We start from the raw sequence: 16655 nt of genomic DNA, 5'->3' as shown, positions 1-16655 counted from the left end.
TGCATGAAGGTGGTAAACATGCCACAAATGTTCACATTCTAATTCACAGCTACATGCTAATTAGCTAGCCGTCATCAACTTATGCTCTTTCACTGAGAAACTAAAAAAGCAATGATGTGATCCATCTCCATATGAATAAGATGTTTAATTTAACTGAGGCACAAAATTATCCTGAATGACTTAGTTACTATTCCCAACTCCCTCATCATTGACAACACAACGAGGTAGATCACATACAATGGTATAGTGAACTACATACACTATACCAGCACCCATATAGAAGAGTTAGGTTTCGTCATCCCCTAGTGTTATGAGCAGTATATGGAATATAGGATGCCATTTGGGACGCAATCACAGTGCCCCATCCCACTCACCCTGTTCTGCAGTGTTAGAGACTGTGATCCATTCCAAAGAAACAGAGTAGCCACTTCCCTTTGCATCAGAGTCCGATGATGGGTCTTTCTGGATGCGGAGGAGCAGGACCTCCATGGAGTGGACCCCAGCCTGGACGTGAGATATGCTGTGGAGGATGGTGAAGGGCTCCCCCATCTCCTCACTGAACATGGGCTGACAAACACACACAATCAACAAGTCTAGTTAGAACACATTTCTGTCTGTGAACTAAGTTAAGATCAATCCATGCACAGTGGGTACGAAATGTAGTATTTATAACACATCTATAAGAACAAGATATTAGGTACACCCGTCTAGTACTGGGTCGGACCTCACATCGCCTCCAGAACAGCCTGAATTCATTGGGGCATGGAAAAGTTGCTCAATTGGTATCAAGGGATCTAATGTGTGCCAGGAAGACATTCCCAACATCATTATACCACTGCCACCAGCCTGTACCGTTGACACCAGGCAGGATGGCACCATGGACTCATGCTGCTTACGCCAAATCTTGACTCTGCCATCAGCATGACGCAACAGGTACCGGGATTCGTCAGGCCAGGCAATGTTTTTCCACTCCTCAATTGTTGGTGATCGTGTGCCCACTGGAACCGCTACTTCTTGTTTTTAGCTGATAGGAGTGGAACCCGGTGTGTTCCCTGCTGCATTAGCCGACCCGTGACAAGGACCGACGAGTTGTGCGTTCCGAGATCCCGTTCTGCGCCATTAATATTGCCCGGTTTGTGGCCCTCCTGTTTGCTTGCACAATTCTTGTCTTTCTCCTTCGACCTCTCATCAACGTTTTCGCCCATAGGACTGCCGCTAACTGGATGTTTTTGGTTTGTCGGTAAACCCTAGACACTGTTGTACGTGAAATGTCCAGGAAGCCGGCCATTTCTGTGATACTGGGACCGGCGCCTGGTACTGACAATCATACTACGCTCAATGTCACTTAGGTCACTCGTTTTCCCCATTCTAACCTTACATCGAACAGTATCATAATGCCTATCTGCCTGCTAAATATAGCAAGCCACGGCCACGTGACTCACTGTCTGTAGGAGCGAATAATTTTTCGTGAATGGGGTGGTGTACCTAACAAACTGTCCACTGAGTATGTGACATAGCGTGAGTAAAGCTTCATATAACAAGCTACATCTTATTATGCATTTATACCATAAATAATCATGTCAAATACATTATAAAGCTTTTATAAATAATGATGTACAATGTTCATTTAATGTGAATTCCCTGTCGCTGGGTAACCTATGTTATTAATGCAGATAGAGTTAATGTAAAGCTTTAGCCAAATGTCTAACTGGCTGGGCTTGTGATTACCGTAAGTAGAGGTTATTCATTTCTTTCAAGCTTATCAACATGCTAAACCTGATCTTCAGAATGGTATATAAAAAAGGACTCAAGATAAAACAGGCCTGGATTAATATATTCCACCAAGGGTTTACGGTAGGTTAATTTGACAATTGAGATCTCTTTTTCAAGTGAGATATAACTGCTGACCTTTTAAAATGGGATGTAACGTTTTATTTTTTTAAATCAGGGAAAAAAACTACGAGCAAAGTGGATGCAATGTTTTTGGTCAATATCTGAACATTGATTATGACAGATTATATTGCATGTCCAAGTCTTCTTACCTCCCACTTCAGACTGCGATTCTCCCTTCTCATGCTGGTTCTGAGGAGGTAGAGTCTGCCCGCACCGTCGGAGAGGGATGCCCAGGTGGCAGAGATGAAGCTAAGAGAGGCACAGAGACGGTCCTCACACGTAGTGTGGTCAGAGGACATGTGGAAGACCTCTATTGGCTTCCCCAGTGCTGTGTCCTGTCAACACAATACAAAGACCTGTCAGTCTCCTGTCATCAATGGAGGATTTCTACAGAACCTCATCTCTGTTATGAATTCTGTTTATGAATGAAATAGTATATGCCAGGGTTTATTTGGCCCCCAAGTTTTTTTGCTTTACCCTCTACTGCACATTGTAAGTATTCAGACCCTTTGCTATTAGACTCGAAATTTAGCTCAGGTGCATCCTGTTTCCATTGATCATCATTGATGTTTCAACAACTTGATTGGAGTCCACCTGTGGTAAATTCAATTGATTGGACATTTTTGGAAAGGCACACACCTGTCTATATAAGGTCCCACAGTTGACAGTGCCTGTCAGAGCAAAGACCAAGCCACGAGGTCAAAGGAATTGTCCGTAGCGCTCCGAGACAGGATTGGGTTGAGGAACAGATATGGGGAAGGGTACCAAACAATTTCTGCAGCATTGAAGGTCCCCAAGAACACAGTGGCCTCAATCATTCTTAAATGGAATTAGTTTGGAACCACCAAGATTCTTCTGAGAGCTGGCCACACGGCCAAACTAAGCAATCAGGGAAGAAGGGCCTTGGTCAGGGAGGTGACCAAGAACCCGATGGTCACTCTGACAGAGCTCTACAGTTCCTCTGTGGAGATGGGAGAACCTTCCAGAAGGACCAACATCTCTGCAGAACTCTACCAATTCAGGCCGTTATGGTAGAGTGGCCAGACGGAAGCCACTCCTCAGTAAAAGGCACATGACAGACTGCTTGGAGTTTGCCAAAAGGCACCTAAAGGACTCTGACGATGAGAAACAAGATACTCTGATAGAACTCTTTGACCTGAACACCAAGCGGCATGTCTGGAGGACACCTGGCACCATTCCTACGGTGAAGCATGGCGGTGGTGGCATCATGCTGTGGGGGTGTTTTTCAGTGGCAGGGACCTGGAGACTAGTCAGGTTTGAGGGAAAGATGAACGGAGAAAAGTACAGAGAGATCCTTGAGGAAAACCTGCTCCAGAGCACTCAGGACCTCATATTAGAGCGAAGGTTCACCTTCCACAGGACAACAACTCTAAGCACACAGCCAAGACAATGCAGGAGTGGCTTTGGGACAAGTCTTGGAATGTCCTTGAGTGGCCAAGCCAGAGCCCTGACTTGAACCCGATTTAACATCTCTGGAGAGACCTGAAAATAGCTGTGCAGTGATGCTAACAATCCCACCTGACAAAGCTTGAGAGGATCTGCAGAGGAGAACGGGAGAAACTCCCCAAATATAGGTGTGCCAAGCTTGTAGCATCATACCCAGAAGACTCAAGGCCATAGTCGCTGCCAATGGTGATTTAACACCTTTGACTATACACTATAGTTGAGGTTTAATAAATTATTTGCCCCAAATACAATGCTTTAAGTTTTTGAAATATTTAGGACTTACTTATTATTTACCATCCATTTGGAACTAACTGCAGCTTTTTGTTAATTAAGTGTTGCAGTGATTAAACCGTAGTGCATTTCCCAAACTCTGTCCTGGGGACCCCAAGGGGTGCAACATTTTGGTTTTTGCCCTAGCACTACACAGCTGATTCAAATAATCAAATCGTGATGAGTTCATTATTTGAATCAGCTGTGTAGTGCAAAAATCTAAACGTGTGCCCAGGCCCAATTTTGGGAAATGCTGGACTAGTGTCCTACAGATTAATCCTGCTGCTTTTTTTATTTTACCTTTATTTAACTAGGCAAGTCAGTTAAGAACACATTGTTATTTTCAATGACAGCCTAGGAACAGTGACAAACATTGACTGTAGAATGGCCTTACTGAAGAGCTCAGTCACTTTCAACATGGCACTGTCATAGGATGCCAGCTTTCCAACAAGTCAGTTCGTAAAATTTTGTTCAGGGGCAGAACAACAGATTTTTACCTTGTCAGCTTGGGGATTTGATCTTGCAACCTTTCGGTTACTAGTCCAATGCTCTAACCACTAGGCTACCTGCCGCCCCCTGCTGATGATGACCTTGACACTAGCTTTAATAGTACAGATCATGTAGACCCATTGGATGAAAGATTTCAGCCGGGAACAAACTCAACATCATCTGACTCGGAAGAGGAAAAGACTGCACGACGCTGGCAAGCGACAAAGTGTATAGTCTATGAGTCCAAGGTCATGGAGCTCATGAAGTTCTGCCAGATCAGCTGCCATTGCCCAACACAAGATGAGGTTCACCAGCTGAACATCATTCAGGACCCTGCCTAGAACATTCAGCCAACACAACATCCATATTCAGTTAGACTGATGTCGTATAATATAGAATGCCTAGTATGCACACAACTGCATTGTGTTATAGATATTGCTAGCTCATTTAATGGAGTTTGATTAAATGTTTTATAATCTTTTTACAAGTGTACTGACAAGTGACCAGTTGCATCAGAAACCAAAAGTGTTTGTCACGTCCTGACCAGAAAAGGGGTTATTTGTTATTATTGTTTGGTCAGGACCTGGCAGGGGGCATTTGTTTTATATGGGTCGGGGTGTGTGTTTATGTAGAGGGGTGTTTGATTTATGTATTCCGGGGTTTTGGTCTATGTCTGTTCTAGGGTGTTTAATTCTATGTTTGGTATTTGGGATTGGGCCTTCAATTGGAGGCAGCTGTTTATCGTTGCCTCTGATTGAAGGTCCTATAATTAGGAGTATGTTTGTTTTTGGAATTGTGGGAGGTTGTTTTTTTGCACTGCTGAGTTTAGCCTGCAAGACTGTTCGTTCCTTTATTGTTTTGTTTATTTAAGTGTTCACAATAAAAGTGAAAATGAGCACTCAACCCGCTGCGCCTTGGTCCACTTACTACGACGACCGTTACAGTGTTGACTTCAACTTCTGGATCAATTCATTGTGATATTCATGAAATGTATTTGAAAGTACATAGCTCCAATCTTACTGCCAAAAAAATAATTATGCAGGGAGTTGGCATAACATTTCAAATACATTTTTTCAAGTAAATATGTTTAAATAAAATAGTAGATTAGTCTGTCTATGTAGCAAATAAGTAGACATGGCTTGTATTCAAGACAACGTTTATTTACTCTGGAGACCTAGGAACAGTTAAAGGCTAAACTAAAAAAATAAAGGCAATGTATGATATACAACAGAATAAAAAAAATACTAACGACTATAATAAATACTACAGTTATACAAAGGGAATACTTGCATTTGGTGTGGGGGGTGCAGTGAGGTGTTCATAGTCACTTTGATACAAGGGGAGATTGTTGTTATGGAACCTTTCGCATCCCCTCGAGTCATCAACTTCTTTGTATCCAATATACTGTCCATCAAGTGAGCAATAAATTGCTCAAATGGCCCCAACAACACATGCAGGCAAGGGTATTCGGTGTTCTCTGCCTAACTTCTCCCCACATAGACCAAACTCCAAAAATAATATGTAGGCCACCAAGCGGTATTGTCTGTAAAAGAATGACAAAAAAATGCGATTAGACTTTCATGGGCAATCGTTGTGTACTGTCTGTATTGCTACTGTCGCAGCACGATGGAGTACATTACACATCTCAGACACACGTTAACTAGAACACACAGGTATAAGCTTTGACTAATGAGTCGAAGCCAAAGTCATCCCTTTACTCTTCGTCATCATCGTCAAAACATTTATCCAGTTTTGCTACTAGATGCACGGAGGCTGGCTAGCTAGCTACATTAGGCTACAGTACATTCTGGGTATAGCAAACAAAGCTAGCTTGCTCAACTTGGCTTGTAGTGGTACTAGCAAGCCACGTTATGGCCAAACTATCACAACATTATACTGTTACCGAACACTGCATTGTGTGAAAAGAAAGTGTATATTGCTAGCTAGCTACTGACAGCCAAATAACTTACTCTGTAATTTGCCCCCCGGTCCAGCTGGTTTTGGTTGCCGCCGCAAGTTGATCTGGAAGGTTCTGAAGAACGTCTCCAGCACCCCTCTATCCTTATGTGCGTTGAAACTTTGATGTCGGTCACACACACACGATCCATGGGGTCTGCAGTGACCCTCTCCAGTAACAACTGTCCGCGATCTAATTCGTGGCAGCAGACATTCCTCTTCTGTTGGCATGGCCGGACAGCGCCTGTATAGGCACCACCTGACCGTTGCTCCCCATCGCTGCACGCTAGTCACGAAATTCTTGTTCTCGCTGTCTCAATTCATCTTCATTGTATTCCGGCTCAAATTAATAGGGCTGTATGTCCCTATGTAAAATAATATTTAAAAAACGGTTTTGTCGTCCAGCTCTTCTTGGAAAGAGGAAGCATCAGAAGCAGCCATTGTAATTACTTAGCAATCTTGGTTAGACATAGCTCCCGTGAACCTGTAGAAACTAGTACAGTCTCCATTTTTAAAAGGCTTCCTTGGAGGATGGGAACACAATTGGACAAGGAATTAGGGCTCCCGTCAGCGGTAGTCTTTACAAAACAAGGAAAAATGTGTCAATCTAGATATCCTGCAATGTCGTGGCAGATAAGAACAACGCTGAGACAAGTCCAATGGCTCTATTAAACAAGGACAACCATATTTACATGCTGCTAGCGTGATTGTGCAATCGTCAAAACAAAGGACACAATAATTGCTACAAAACATAACTCCGTTCATTTTTAGGTCAGGCAGCAGGCTCAATCAACTAATGACGTGATTGGTTGAACTCTCCCGGCGCCAAAATTCTAAAATACCGCTATGATGCATAATTATGTCTCAAACACCTTTCATCACTCATAATTATGTACAGAGACTGGGTTAAAAAACAATAGGGTCTAGCGGTAAAATTTCCCTTTCCCCCCCCCCCCCTTAAACTTCAATGATCAAAAAACTCATAAACTTTTTTGATTTTTTTCATATTTGCATATGTTGTAGCTTAAACCCTACTTGACATCTTTTGTTTTTTGTGTTGTGCCCGTCATCGGTTGAGACAACATGCTCTTGAATACAGGGTGGGTGTCATGTTTCGGCTGATAAACGTACTAAAATGGGAATAACATTTAAAATGTTTACTTTTAAATGGTACCACAAATATGGTTGGAGGCTCACACATCAGAGAATGTTGACTTGAATGGGAATATCTCTGTTTTAAAGTATACTGTCAATCCTCCATAGGAAACCATAGAAATATAGATAATAGAATGGACATGACCACTTAAGTTGACATTTGACAGTGGGTGGACCGGCAGCCATCTTTGTGGTAGTAAATAGAAGTAAAAATGTCAATTCAATTTACATTTCAATGGTGTACCAACTAAATTGCAGCGGTTTGAAGGGATAGTCAATTCTATTTCTATGACTGAAATGAGACCCACCCTGTATTCAAGAGCATGTTGTGTCTCAACCGATGGCGGGCACAATACAAAAACCTCAGATGACGAAAAATAGGGTCTAAGCTTCAACATATGTGAATTAGTTTATGCTTTTATAGATAATTGATGTTCATGGTTCAAACGATTCATTATTTTTTTATGAAATAAAAAAATAATGTTTAAATAAGGACAACACTGTTAGTAACCTTTTAAATGATATAAAACTCAGCTGTATACCTTTTCCAGTGATGAAGACATGGATCTCACGGTATGGTGGGCTGTGCAAAATTGGCAAAAATTTGAGCAGCTTTATCTACTGAATGTTTTGGCATTTAGGTACAAAAAGTCATTTTCTGACCACTTCTTCCACGGGAAAACATATGGAAAGTGTTGTTGGAGTCAAAAGGGATACTGTCAAAAAGTGGTTCAATTCAAATGGATTTACCCAAAACAAATTGTATTGGTCACGTACACATATTTAGCAGATGTTATCTCAGGTGTATGAAATGCTTATGTTCCTAGCTCCAACAGTGCAGTAATAACTAACAATACAAACAAATCCAAAAAATGTAAAAGAAATTCAAAAATATAGAAATATTAGAACGAGCAATGTCAGAGTCCGGAATATAAATATATACAGTGCATTTGGAAAGTATTCAGACCTCCACTTTTTCCACATTGTTATGTTACAGCCTTATTCTAAAATGGAATAAATTGTTTTTTCTCCTCATCAAATCTACACACAATATCCTGTAATGACAAAACAAAAACCGGTTTTAAAAATTGTTTGCAAATGTAAAACAAATTCTAAACGGAAATACCACATTTAGATAAGTATTCAGACCCTTCACTCAGTAATTTGTTGAAGCACTTTTGGCAGCGACTACAGCCTCGAGTCTTCTGGGTATGATGCTACAAGCTTGGCACACTGTATTTGGGGAGTTTCTCCCATTCTTCTCTGCAGACCCTCTCAAGCTCTGTCAGGTTGGATGATGAGCGTTGCCGCACAGCTATTTTCAGGTCTCTCCAGAGATGTTCGATAGAGTTCAAGTCCGGGCTCTGGCTGGGCCACTCAAGGACATTCAGAGACTTGTACCAAAGCCACGCCTGTCAGAGTGACCATCGGGTTCTTGGTCACCTCCCTGACCAAGGCCCTTCTCCCCGATTGCTCAGTTTGGCCGGGGGGCCTGCTCTAATAAGAGTCTTGGTGGTTCCAAACTTCTTCCATTTAAGAATGATGGAGGCCACTGTGTTCTTGGGGATCTTCAAAGCTGCAAAATTTGTTTCGTACCCTTCCCCACATCTGTGACTCGACACAATCCTGTATCAGAGCTCCACGGACAATTCCGTCGATCTCGAGAGCTCCACGGACAATTCCGTCGATCTCGAGAGCTCCACGGACAATTCCTTCGATCTCGAGAGCTCCACGGACAATTCCTTCGATCTCATGGCTCTACGATAAAGGCCTGATTGGTGGAGAGCTGCAGAAATTGTTCTCCTTCTGGAAGGTTCTACAATCACAGAAAATAACTTTGGAGCTCTGTCAGAGGGACCATTGGGTTCTTGGTCACCTCCCTGACCATGGCCCTTCTCCCCCAATTGCTCAGGTTGGCCGAGCAGGCCAGCTCTAGGAAGAGTCTTGATGGTTACACTGTTCTTGGGGACCTTCAATGGTGCAGACATTTTTTGGTACACTTCCACAAATCTGTGCCTTGTCACAATCCTGTCTTGGAGCTCTATGGACAATTCCTTCGACCTCATGGCTTGGTTTCTGCTCTGACATACACTGCACTGTCAACTGTGGGACCTTATAGACAGGCGGGTGCCTTTCCAAATCATGTCCAATCAATTGAATTTATCACAGGTGGACTCCAATCAAGTTGTAGAAACATCTCAAGGATGATCAATGGAAACAGGATGCACCAACTCTAAAAGACAGTTTTTGCTTTGTGTGTAGATTGATGAGGAAAAACATTTAATCAATTTTAGAATAAGGCTGCAACGTAACAAAATGTGTAAAAAGTCAAGGGGTCTGAATACTTTCTGAATTTTCTGTATGTATATGATGGTGTGTATAGATAGACACGGGCAGTATAGGAATATAAAAAGGTGTGTACAACACTAGTTCTATAGGGTAGGCCTTGACTAGAATACAGTATATACATATGAAGTGGGTTACCCATGTGCTGTTTTACCAGTGTATTGAGTGGACAAGTCAGAATATTAGTATCAGATAGACTTTGCTCCACTAATAATAATTCTCAAAAGCTATGCATTATGGAGGCATCAATTTCAAGTTGGATGGAGGTATAACTGAAGCAATGTCCTGAGAGGTGTTGGGCTCTTGGTATAAAAAAATAAAAAAAACATTTCCACTGTGGAGCAGTATTCATTTTTCAGAAGAAATTTACAAGATACCCATGAAGCATTTTGAGAGACTTACTTACCAGGGTAACCGTAAGATTCAGCACTCGCCCTTTGCAGTCAACAAAGAAAACACTGTCCTCATACCAGGGATCTAAATGCAGGTAGTTGTACATGCCAAAAGCACGCACATGGTCCAGGGTGTATTGACTGTCCTTCAGTTTCACCTCCGCCACAGCTATAGAGAGGAGGTAATGTAAATTTGTGAAATGTCATTTAAAAAAACTGGGTGCTATACCATTGATGAATATTATCTAGTCTAGTGTTTTTATGGCATAACCTATAAAAAGGTACAATCATTCTGCATAGATGATATTGCAACTCTCATCTATGAAGCACAAATAATTTTCCTGCATACACTTATTTTTTGAGTATAAGGAATAAGTTATGCCAAATAGTGTGAGCAATCTGAAGTGAATAAACCCTAGAAATAAATCTACAGCCCAGATTTGTTTCAGCAATACTTTGCCATTGACTTAACCTGTTATGGCTAGGGGGCAGTATTTTCACGGCTGGATAAAAAAACGTACCCGATTTAATCTGATTATTACTCCTGCCCAGAAACTAGAATATGCATATAATTATTAGCTTTGGATAGAAAACACTCCAACGTTTCTAAAACTGTTTGAATGGTGTCTGTGAGTATAACAGAACTCATTTGGCAGGCCAAAACCTGAGAAGATTCTGTACAGGAAGTACCCTGTCTGACCATTTCTTGGCCTTCTTTATCATCTCTATCCATTACAAAGGATCTCTGCTGTTACGTGACACTTCCCACGGCTCCAATGGGCTCTCAGAGCCCGGGAAAAAGCTGAATGACGTAATTCAAAGCCCTGGCTGAAACACATTATCGCGTTTGTCAAGTGGCCGATCAGGGGACAGTGGGCTTAGGCGTGTGCACTGGCCGCCCCCGTCTTTCTGTTTTTCCCTCTATTTACCGAAACTCCGATTCCCGGTCGGAATATTATCGCTTTTTTACGAGAAAAATGGCATAAAAAAAGATTTTAAACAGCGGTTGACATGCTTCGAAGTACGGTAATGAAATATTTAGAAATCTTTTGTCACGAAATGCGCACGACCCTTATTTACCATTCGGATAGTGTCTGGAACGCACAAACAAAAACGCCGCTATTTGGATATAACGATGGATTATTTTGGACCAAACCAACATTTGTTATTGAAGTAGCAGTCCTGGGAGTGCATTCTGACGAAGAACATCAAAGGTAATCAAACTTTTCTAATAGTAAATCTGACTTTGGTGAGTGCTAAACTTGGTCGGTGTCTAAATAGCTAGCCCTGTGATGCCGGGCTATCTACTGAGAATATTGTAAAATGTGCTTTCACCGAAAAGCTATTTTAAAATCGGACATAGAGTGCATAGAGGAGTTCTGTATCTATAATTCTTAAAATAATTGTTATGTTTTTTGTGAACGTTTATCGTGAGTAATTTAGTAAATTCACCGGAGGTTTGCGGGGGGTATGCTAGTTCTGAACGTCACATGCTAATGTAAAAAAGCTGGTTTTTGATATAAATATGAACTTAATTGAACAAAACATGCATGCATTGTATAACATAATGTCCTAGGGTTGTCATCTGATGAAGATCATCAAAGGTTAGTGCTGCATTTAGCTGTGGTTTTGTTTTTTGTGACATGATATGCTAGCTTGAAAAATGGGTGTCTGATTATTTCTGGCTGGGTACTCTGCTGACATAATCTAATGTTTTGCTTTCGCTGTAAAGCCTTTTTGAAATCGGACAGTGTGGTTAGATTAACGAGAGTCTTGTCTTTAAATGGCTGTAAAATAGTCATATGTTTGAAAAATGGAAGTTTTCGGATTTTAGAGGAATTTGTATTTCGCGCCACGCCCATCATTGGATATTGGAGCAGGTGTTCCGCTAGCAGAACGTCTAGATGTAAGAGGTTAAAGGGATAGTTCGGGATTTTGGCAATGAGGCCCTTTATCCACTTCCCCAGAGTCAGATGAACTCATGGATACCATTTTATGTCTCTGTGTTCAGTTTGAAGGAAGTTGCTAAGTACCTTTAGCTCCTATTGACGATCTTCTGGCTGGTGGAGTTTTTGTTAAGAGCCCCGATGCTTGCTTTAAACATTAAAACGCATCGCTTGCAGTACGGTATTGGAAACGTAAGGAACGCATCTTTCATTTCAGCGAGAAATAATATAAAAAAAGGTTAAATTACTACACACCTTCATAGGGATAGGGTTCTCGCACAGCCATATTTCCACATTACAGCGTTTGTTTACACAAAACAGACGGAAGACAGAGACCTGTGCTATTAACCTGTTAGGGCTAGGGGGCAGTATTGACACGGCCAGATAAAAAAACGTACCCGATTTAATCTGGTTACTACTCCTGCCCAGTAACTAGAATATGCATATAATTATTGGCTTTGGATAGAAAACACCCTAAAGTTTCTAAAACTGTTTGAATGGTGTCTGTGAGTATAACAGAACTCAAATGGCAGGCCAAAACCTGAGAAGATTCCATGCAGGAAGTGGCCTGTCTGACAAGTTGTGTTTCATCTTGGCTCTTTTTATTGAAGACTGAGGATCTTTGCTATAACGTGACACTTCCTACGGCTCCCATAGGCTCTCAAAGCCCGGGAAAAAGCTGAACGATATCGAGGCAGCCTCTGGCTGAAACACTTTATCGCGTTTGGCAAGTGGCCGATTAGAGTACTATGGGCTTAGGCGTGTGCCCAAGTCGACCCCATGCTTTATTTTCTTTTGTTTGTTTACCTAAACGCAGATTCCCGGTCGGAATATTATCGCTTTTTTATGAGAAAAATGGCATAAAAATTGCTTTTAAACAGCGGTTGACATGCTTCGAAGTACGGTAATGGAATATTTAGACATTTTTTGTCACGAATTGCGCCATGCTCGTCACCCTTATTTACCCTTTCGGATAGTGTCTTGAACGCACGAACAAAACGCCGCTATTTGGATATAACGATGGATTATTTTGGACCAAACCAACATTTGTTATTGAAGTAGAAGTCCTGGGAGTGCATTCTGACGAAGACAGCAAAGGTAATAACATTTTTCTTATAGTAAATCTGACTTTGGTGAGTGCTAAACTTGCTGGGTGTCTAAATAGCTAGCCCTGTGATGCCGGGCTATCTACTTAGAATATTGCAAAATGTGCTTTCACCGAAAAGCTATTTTAAAATCGGACATATCGAGTGCATAGAGGAGTTCTGTATCTATAATTCTTAAAATAATTGTTATGCTTTTTGTGAACGTTTATCGTGAGTAATTTAGTAAATTCACCGGCAGTGTTCGGTGGGAATGCTAGTCACATGCTAGTCACATGCTAATGTAAAAAGCTGGTTTTTGATATAAATATGAACTTGATTGAACAAAACATGCATGTATTGTATAACATAATGTCCTAGGGTTGTCATCTGATGAAGATCTTCAAAGGTTAGTGCTACATTTAGCTGTGGTTTGGGTTTATGTGACATTATATGCTAGCTTGAAAAATGAGTGTCTGATTATTTCTGGCTGGGTACTCTGCTGACATAATCTAATGTTTTGCTTTCGTTGTAAAGCCTTTTTGAAATCGGACAGTGTGGTTAGATTAAGGAGAGTCTTGTCTTTAAAATGGTGTAAAATAGTCATATGTTTGAAAAATTGAAGTTTTTGCATTTTTGAGAAATTTGAATAACGCACCATGGGATTACACTGGCTGTTGAGTAGCCCATAGAGGTTAAGGTATCTGCGTCTCTGAACACCTATGTGTTAATAGAAGACAGACACCACAAACGTGTTGTCACAGAAAAAAAATACTATTGCAAATGTATATTTTGCATTTGTGAAATTATTATCAGTTAACATGGCCTTTATGAATTATTAAGCCTGTGTGCTTTATGTCCTTGCTTTTATTATATAAATGCTTTAACATTCACTAAAAGTGACTAGCTGATGAAAATGCTCAGAACAAAACATAGAAAATCTCTTAAACCTGTTTACCACAGATCTTATTTTTGCCATTAATCCAACAACAACAAAAAATGATTTCCATAGGCTTTGGCCAATGAGCCATGGTGGAGTAGGAGCCTATAGTCGCCATTGATCTCTATTGGCTCGCGAAACTACCTCCAACTTTCTTTAAATCGGACTCAGATATATACAAGTGGCTCTGGGGAAGTACTCTTAGATAAAGGGCTTCATTATTTGTCGAAATCACAGACTATCCCTTTAACATTGACAAATGATTTTCAAAGACCATGTCATTAGTATTGCATGTGCAGTTATTGTAATACTGTATATAGTCAAACAATGGAAAAAAAATAGCTAGCTATAGAGCTGCCAATTCTTACCTATTGGCCGTGAGACACACATTTGACCCTCTTCTCCCGCTCTCACGACATACCTCATATCTCAAGCATTGAAAAGTACTGCTAGTATTTGTCCATTGTACTGTATAGTCAGCGTGTTACTAATGACTTTTCAACTGTGCTCCAAATCGTTTTGAAATTGCAGCATCTGCGCCTGCAATTCAACATCACGAGCGGAACTTCTATCATTGTCCTGTCTTTCCGCAGCACTCCGAATCACGGCACATTGAACCATTATGATTGGTCTAGTTATGTAAGGAATCATGTTGTAAAGAAAGGCCCCTCAAGATTAGAGTGGAACTGAATGGAGAGCTAGAACGTTCTCCACTGAGTTTATAAAACTGTAAAAAGAGTAGCACGGTAGCGCTGTTTTTTGTACAATGTTGTTGACAAAATTAGGTTGCTTTTACTCCCGTCCTTATTGCAGAATGCAGCCTTTTGACAGCATGTACTAAAGTTGATCAACACTTGCATTAGTCCCGTTTGGGGATTGGCATTTAGCCTGTGACAATGAAAAGGCAGCAGACAGACCTACAGTATGTTTTAGGAGGGAAGTTTGGTAGGGTGACCTGATTTGTAACTATGAAAATAATTTTGTTAAAACAATCTGCTAAATGACTTAAATGTAAATGTAAAACAGATTGTGAACCCATTTCATTTGATTCTAGATGGGGGACAATAGGAAAATAATTTGGTTAGGGTGTAGGGGCAGATTTGTCATCAATGGATGTTATTATCCATTTACTATATTTAGTCTGATCAGTGGAAAAATGTGCATTCTTAACAATGGGCTAAAATATAGGGTAATTACTGTGCTTGTCAGCAAGAATACTGCTGTTATTCCCCACACGTATTTTATTATTCCACTTCTTCCCAATTTTGCCAGTGTAATCACATATTAGAAATCTCATATGCCTACTTGTGTCTTTGAAAGTTAATTATGAGGCCATGTATTTTTGCAGCCATTCATGAACAAGTCATACAAATAAGCATTGGATAGTAAATGCTCCAAGAATCAAATATAATTTGACATTTTACTATTGTGCACATTCTAGGCAACTCATAAAGCATAATATTGTGTCTAGGTAGAGTAAGATGATGGTAAGGATCTTCACCTAGTAGGTATAAACCACCCAAATTCATCAGATTTTTCTTCAAGGTTTGGTGATTTTGAGAAATTATTTGTAATAAGAAAAACATTTCAAACACCCAGCACTTGGGAAACATAGATCAGGGGTGGTGGCCAACCCTCCTGGAGAGCAAGCAGGATTTTCTTACAGACCTTTTTTAAAGAGAGAGTTCACACAAATTACAAAATGTTTGTGTCCTTATCTTGAAAGCAGTATATAGACAAGTCAACTGCAATCTATGATTTGGTTACCCACTGCCATTAAACATGAATATTTCCTGTGCAGAGCCTTGGTGTATTGGTAACACTCCCTGGCACGTGTTGCATAAGAACTGGGATCAATCTCTGCTTTCCAATCTTCCCACTGTTTGTAGTATTTAATTAGTCTGAATAGTGTCAAACCACAAAACAAATTGAAATAATATTAGCATACTTTATTAGCAAATTTCATCCCCCCCAAAAAATCGCTAAGTAACAAAGTCATCCAATGTTGAATGTTCATTTAATGTTGAAAGCACCCTGAACACTCCTGACCTGTGATTTTTGTATTAATTCCACCCTGGTCATAGGCTTAAGCCATGTCAAAATACATAGAATTGCAGGAAATTAGATTTAAAACATGGGTTGTGTTAGGGGAAATGAAATTCACAGAGCAAATCTCACTCACTCCAAGTTTTCTTCAAAAGTTAGCAGCCCTGTAGCTAAATCAAAATAATGGCAATATTAGCATGTTCTAAGGATAATGCGACGTGGCGGGCAGTTTCTCACCAGCATCTAGCTCTACGTTGTAAGTTGGTATGGGCTCCAGAGACAGTCTGTAACTCTCAAAGCTGGGATCCAAAAGCCGTCTGTTGACCTTCAATGAATAATTTGATACAGCCATGTTTCAGAATTATTGATAAATTGACTATATGTTTAAGATGAACTATATAGGAGCTGAACTACACACAACTTAATGTGCTTCCTGTATGTATCAGTCGGAATATTTTACGGACGGACATATAGGGAGGTATGGGAAATTGAAATCTTGCAGGACGTGAAACATTCTGAAAATAATGAATTTATAAGTAAAAGGTATTGAAGAAAATGTGTCTGTTGAGTTGTAGACACTATTAATGAATCATGACTGATAAAAAACGAATGCAAACAACCTGCGTGATTCAACACTCTCATAGGCAGAACCTTCGAGCTATCGTGTTCTTCA

The 16655-nt window shown here is 40.6% G+C and overlaps 1 protein-coding gene across 7 annotated transcripts in view; it reads right to left on the bottom strand.

Annotated features, from left to right (window-relative positions):
* Positions 1-16441, bottom strand: part of nudcd1 (NudC domain containing 1) — an 88798-nt gene extending 72357 nt beyond the window's left edge. For 4 of the 7 annotated variants that reach the window (XR_014380270.1, XM_082960642.1, XM_045693612.2 and 1 more), the window contains exons 1-4: positions 16220-16441; positions 9983-10137; positions 2043-2228; positions 375-567 (exon numbers count right to left, since the gene is read on the bottom strand). Coding sequence is in view for 6 of the 7 variants with exons in the window: in XM_082960642.1 (XP_082816768.1) it covers positions 375-567; positions 2043-2228; positions 9983-10137; positions 16220-16334 (649 nt within the window). In the remaining variant the exon portion in view is untranslated. Of the gene's footprint in view, positions 1-374; positions 568-2042; positions 2229-5409; positions 5663-6089; positions 6864-9982; positions 10138-16219 lie in introns of those variants that run through there. The other 3 variants (NM_001140357.1, XM_045693613.2, XM_045693611.2) reach the window with 3 other exon arrangements.
* Positions 16442-16655: the final 214 nt, after the last annotated feature.

The sequence above is a fragment of the Salmo salar genome, chromosome 14 (genome assembly GCF_965601325.2).
Source record: "Salmo salar chromosome 14, fSalSal1, whole genome shotgun sequence".
Lineage (NCBI taxonomy): Eukaryota > Metazoa > Chordata > Actinopteri > Salmoniformes > Salmonidae > Salmo > Salmo salar.
This window is presented reverse-complemented; position numbering and strand designations above follow the sequence as displayed.